The 6,070-nt window shown below is 31.4% G+C and overlaps 1 protein-coding gene across 1 annotated transcript; it reads left to right on the forward strand.

Moving 5' to 3' along the window:
- The first annotated feature begins 2,576 nt into the window (after positions 1-2,576).
- LOC9298589 (heavy metal-associated isoprenylated plant protein 7) lies at positions 2,577-5,456 on the forward strand. Its single transcript, XM_002862466.2, has 5 exons — positions 2,577-2,687; positions 2,797-3,079; positions 3,589-3,791; positions 4,198-4,288; positions 4,906-5,456. The coding sequence occupies exons 1-5, from the start codon at positions 2,679-2,681 to the stop codon at positions 5,385-5,387; spliced, it is 1,068 nt and encodes a 355-aa protein (XP_002862512.2). The 5' UTR covers positions 2,577-2,678; the 3' UTR covers positions 5,388-5,456.
- The last annotated feature ends 614 nt before the right edge of the window (positions 5,457-6,070 follow it).

Raw genomic sequence — 6,070 nt, forward strand, 5'->3', positions numbered from 1 at the left:
TCATATGAGCACTTAACTTTGTCTCTTTGTGCTTTTTATTGGTTTACTTATTAGCACTCACTTTTTGTTATGTTTTGTAATTTTTTTTTTTTTAGCACTCACTTACAACAGTTTTCTAATTGTTTTGCTATTGATAGATTTCTGTAATTGTAGTGAAAGCTCGATGACTAGCAAATGTAATTCTCTTTATAATTTCATGTGATATAAAGAAAATCAAAAAAGGGAGAGGAAAAGAAAAGAAACTTAAAGATAGATAGTCTTTAATACAAATGAAAGTCGAGAAAAGAGAAGAATCCAAGTCGGCAGTTCCATGTGTAAGCCTCGGGAACACAAATATTTGTCCCACAGTGCGATCCCAAAGTTCATGCCCCACACGTGTGAAGTCTTACTTGGCGCCACGTCAGTATTCAATGCATGGAAAATTTGAGGTGATAACTGATGATACTAATATCCTCTCGATTATTGCTTGGAGAAGTCTCACTCGAGAGTGAAATTTGTTGATGTAATTATCACAGTATTTTTTTCTTACCACTACTAGCTAGTGTCTCACTTATTTTGGAGTATCCAAAATTGAGTTTATGTGAAATTATGAATTGCTGATTAAATCGAAAATACATTTGATTAACTTTGAGCAAGATAACCAATCAACTATCATCGCTTACTTTTTTTGTAACGGGAAGTCATTATTTGATTTCTCATCATTTTCATCCAATAACAACCAGGTCCAGCTACTAAACTTCCATCTTTTTTTTTAGTAACTCATCGATCGATACTCTTTATCTAAGTGGTTTTGTTATTCTAGGTAAGAAATCAATTCTATTGAACAAACATCTTATCACGCACTATCTGGTCGAGGAAATAAATTTATACTTCTAGTTGAGGTCATAAATCAAATTCAATTCGAGTACGTATTTTAGATTATTCTGGAATGCAGAAAAATCTAATTCATTAAAAATAACTCATGTATATATGATAAACTAGCTGAGTTTATAGAAAACAAAATTGAATGGAAACATATTTTTGACTAGTCTAGGTATCTTCCTCACATCTTAGAGATCAGTTTGCTAGCTAGGAATCTTTCAATTGTTTAAGAATTTTTTTTTACCATATGTTTAATGTAGTGTTTAATCAGTATATGTGTATGTATACATTAAAAAGAAATGTACGTACATATATTTATGCATTAAAAGATGTGCTTTATGAATTGAGGGACAATATGTGAAATTATGTCAACATTGTTCTTCCCTTTTTAGGGTGTATTTTAAAACAGAAGCTCATTGGTACTTTAGGTTTAGCCATAGGCTTTAGGTATTAGTTGTTATCGAGAATGCCGTGTTCACTTCATCATGAACATCTCATGTTAACAACATGCATTTTATTCCACTAATGAAATGTATATAAGCTGAACTGTATATAAGATGATTTATTTTAATTTTTCAAAAAAGTAGAAAAGTGTGCTGGAATTTGTATGAGAGTCAATGTTATTTGTCACTTCATTAGATAAATCATAGATGTAACATTAGTTATCTTATCCTTCTAATTTGTTAACTTCCATTGATTATCTTATATTTAATCAATTAATAAGAAGTAATAATTACACACATATATATATATATATATATATGAGCGGTAAAAAAAGTAGTAATCATTAAGATGGAGCTATTTTGATCCATTGTTTAATTTCGCTGATTGGAAAATATATTGAAAATTTGCAATGGTAATTTAAACTAATTATTTTACGTAAATCATGTTCTTTATATTTTAAACTAGTATGTGGCCCGTGCTATGCACGGAAGTAGTAATTGCTATTTTATTTTTTCCCAAAAACTTACAATTATCATTTTTATTTTACAAATTAAAATTATATTTTATATTAGTTTTTTTTTTTAATATTAGTATTTGGGAGGAGAAAAGTGGAAAAGGTGGAGATCGTGGCAAAAAGAAAGTGAAAAAAAAAAAAAAAAATTGGCAACAGTTTTTCTCCGTAGATGTGAAAAAGAAAAAGGTAAAGTAATAGAGTTGGTCTAAATCAAAGCAAAAGAGTAAAAAATGAGACTTATGCCACGTGTCAGAAGAAGAATGGGGCAATTTTTGTTAAAGTGATTCTTGATTTAGTAGATATAGATAAGATGATTGTCAAAATAAATTGATTTTGAATTAATTCGGTTTCCACTATGGTAACGTTCGATTTGAATTAATAGATTCTAAAATGTTATACAACCATATTACTATAGACAAATCATCAATAATGGCGAAATCTCAAAGATACGTGAAAATACATAATTGGACAATCCACTAAATGTCAATCTCGAGAATTAGAATTGTGCTTTGACAGTTTTAAGTTTTAACTATATATAGAGAGCATCACAAATTGCGTGAGTTTTAGGTTTATATTTTGACTGATACATAACTAAACGAAAATATTAAATTAAGTACTAAAATAATAAATCAGTTAAATAATATTAGATTCACGTATAAGTCATGTCTAAAAGGGAATAAAACAAAATAATTTACATTTCTTTTCAGATCTTGAGGTCCACAGTTCCACCTTCGTACTAACACCCAAGTGGTTCTTTAGAGAGAGAGGGCGTGAGAGAGAGATTTATAAGCTCTTTGGGCATTACAATATTTTTTTTGTGAACATAGAAACACTCAAAACTTCAAACCAAAAAAAAAATATGGGAGAGGTTCAAGAAAAACCCAAACTCTTATATCCTCTTTTCAAATCTCCATGAATAATAACAACAATTTTGTTCTAATTAAGACTCTATTTTATTTTATTTTGTTGGGTTTCAGGAAGAGAAGAAACCAGAAGCAGCAGAGGAAAAGAAAATGGAAGAGAAGAAACCAGAAGAAGAGAAAAAAGAAGGAGAAGAAAAGAAAGTGGAGGCTGAGAAAAAAGGAGAAGATTCTGACAAGAAACCTCAAGAATCTAACAAAGATTCCAAAGAAGATTCTGCTCCCGCGCCGCCGGAGGCTCCAGCACCGCCTCCTCCGCCGCAAGAGATTGTTCTTAAGGTTTACATGCACTGTGAAGGATGTGCTAGAAAAGTCCGCCGTTGTCTCAAAGGCTTCGAAGGTACGTATAAAAAACAAATATGTGAGAAAAAAAGAATTATTGATTTATATGGTTTTTGCATTTGCATATACAATCTTTTAGTTTACATTATTTTGAAATATTAAAATTCAGTTTTCCATAATAGTTTCGGAAATTTTGAGTTTAAATTAACAAAAATTTAAAAAGGGTGATTAATATTGTGGGTTTATTTCTAAAATATACAATAAACGCAATTATCTTGTATTTTTTTCTTTTCAGCATCCTATGTCAATTGCTGTAACTGGTTATATTGGTTCTGTCAACTATAGTTTTTTTGGTTAATTTCGTATCTAAGTATATAGTTAATATTCGCTATATATTTTATGTGTAGGGCCACATAAAGTTTTGGGTTATGCTTTAGTATTATAGATTTAAAAACAAAGAAAAAACACTCAAACTAGAAATTCTGTTTTTGGGTAAAAATGGTAAGCTAATGGTTTATATAAAAAAAATGAATAAAGTATGGACTTTTGGTTGAATTTATCAATTAGGAGTGGAAGATGTGATGACTGATTGTAAAACGGGGAAAGTGGTGGTGAAAGGTGAGAAAGCTGATCCATTGAAAGTATTAGCTAGAGTTCAGAGGAAGACCCACCGTCAAGTTCAGCTTCTGTCTCCGATTCCTCCGCCACCTCCGCCGCCGGAAAAGAAAGCAGAGGAGGAGAAACCCATTGTGGAAGAGAAGAAAGTGAAGGTAACTTTTTTTTTAGTGGTCTCAAAGCTTTCACCCTCTTTATTGTAAAAAAAACATATTTTAAATTTGTTGTGTTTAATGAATTTGACATTACAACCAAAAAAGAAAAGAAAAAGGAGGGGGTTTTTCGTTGCTTTTTAGGATATTGGTATGAAATATTCATTCTTTTTTGGTAGGGGTATGAATATTCATTTTATTCTTTATTATTCTATTTAGGGTACGAGTAACCAATTAAATTATTTATTATTTAATAAAAAAGAGAATATTCTCTTTGCAGTGATTTCACATGGGGTGTATTGGTAGGATTTGGTTAAAAATTTTGATGGTTTATGAACGTAGAACTTCTTATATTTTTATGTATGTGGAATTTTGTGTTAAGTTATCATTTTATTAATTTTGCGAACAGCCTCCGGTGGTCGTGACGGTGGTTCTTAAGGTTCACATGCACTGTGAAGCTTGTGCGACAGAGATCAAGAAACGGATCATGAGAATGAAAGGTTAGCATTTTTTTTTTAAACTTCCACTTTAATTAATTATTAATCAATATAAAATTCATATCGCAGAAGTGTAGCTTATATTTGCCATATTATAAGAAATTGTTTTTTTTTCTCATAGAGCATTTCTTACCTTTTTAGGAAATTTACTGATAAAGGTAATCACTAAAACGAAAGAAAATTAAAGTTTTTTGGAATTTTAGTTTTTTTTTTTGTTTTTTGATAATCATAAATTTTAGTTTATTTTCTCTGTCCAATTTATTATAGTTAGATAAAACGTTTCAATACCTTGCAAAATCTTTCACTTCTTTACTTATTTTCACCAAACTTTAGATTATCTTTCGTTAGTCGTTGCATCAATTTTGGTCCATACAATTTCAAATCACTGAATCAGGATCATATTGCTTCGACTTTAAAACACACGCACACGTGTTATTTATTTATTTTATTTTTTGTTATTTATTTAATTATACATAACTGTAATTATTTATGACAGCATATGTAATGCCATATGATTTTGTTCCAGTTATATGTAGTGGGGTAATGTATTCGGTCCTTCACTTTTATAGTACAAATTAAAATTTTCTAATTCATTTTTGTCTGAAATAAATAACTTTTAGGAGTGGAATCTGCTGAATCCGACTTAAAGGGTTCTCAAGTAACGGTGAAAGGAGTGTTTGAACCACAAAAGCTTGTAGAGTACGTTTATAAGCGAACCGGAAAACACGCTGCGATCATGAAAATCGACCCACCGCCCCCACCACCACCTGAGGAGTCGGCAGCAGAAGGAGAGAAGAAGGAAGAAGGAAAGGGAGAAAACGGTGGAGGAGAATCCAAAGGCGAAGAAGGGAAGGACGAAAAGGCGAAGACGGACGAAGAAAAGAAAGAAGGGGATGGCGGTAAAGGGGAAGGCGAAGCAGCGGAAAATGGCGGTGGGGAGGAAGAGGGTAAAGTTGTGGAGGTGAGAAAGATAGAGAATCCTTATTACTACTACTATTACCAACCACCGCGTGTGGCAGTTCCGCCTATGGAAATGCCGCCACACGCTTATCCGCCTCAATTATTCAGTGACGAGAATCCAAATGCATGTACCGTAATGTAACAAAGAAAAACGCAAACGCTATAATGGGTATAATGGGAAATATTCTGAACAATTTTGATGAAGTGGGTACATGGCCTTTGCTGTCTCTCTTAGCATGTGGTTTTCTTTCTAATGTGTTTGTGCAGCTCTTTTCTTTTAAGTGTAATTTACATTTAAAAAACTCGAAAATATGAGTTATTTTAATGGCTATAAGCAATAAAATAAATCAAATTTGCTGTAACTTATCTTGTAGTATAGGTTATACATAGTAAAAACAATCTTCATGAAAAGCTAGAAATCAAATCTTTTTGAGAGGGAAGAGTGTTTTTATTTGACATGCATTAAGTTTGATGCGATCATCGCATTTGTTTTTATTTTCCTTTACATATATATTTACTTATAATGGTTAATCTAAACAAATTTAAAAGTCAATTTTGAGTGTTAGTTAACTTACTAAAGAGTTAGTTAAGTACTCGTGTACTTCAGTTCTAACTTCTAAGTCACCATTTACGTGCAGTGTTTGTTTGGCAACGACTACACTAAATGCATTACCCTTCTTTACCAAAGTTGTTCAGTATACATGCAGATTTGGTGGTATCAAATCAATAACATTATTACACCCCAGATATTTTAACTCAATATAACTGTACATAGGTTATTGAAAATAAGAATTAGTTGGAAACTTGTGGAGGAACAGTAATGTT

The sequence above is a fragment of the Arabidopsis lyrata genome (genome assembly GCF_000004255.2).
Source record: "Arabidopsis lyrata subsp. lyrata unplaced genomic scaffold ARALYscaffold_386, whole genome shotgun sequence".
NCBI lineage: Eukaryota > Viridiplantae > Streptophyta > Magnoliopsida > Brassicales > Brassicaceae > Arabidopsis > Arabidopsis lyrata.

Coding starts and splice junctions, on each gene's coding strand:
- LOC9298589 (XM_002862466.2), top strand. Junction 3,792..4,197: donor TGGAAGAGAAGAAAGTGAAG/GTAACTTTTTTT, acceptor TTTTGCGAACAG/CCTCCGGTGGTCGTGACGGT. Junction 4,289..4,905: donor ACGGATCATGAGAATGAAAG/GTTAGCATTTTT, acceptor AATAACTTTTAG/GAGTGGAATCTGCTGAATCC.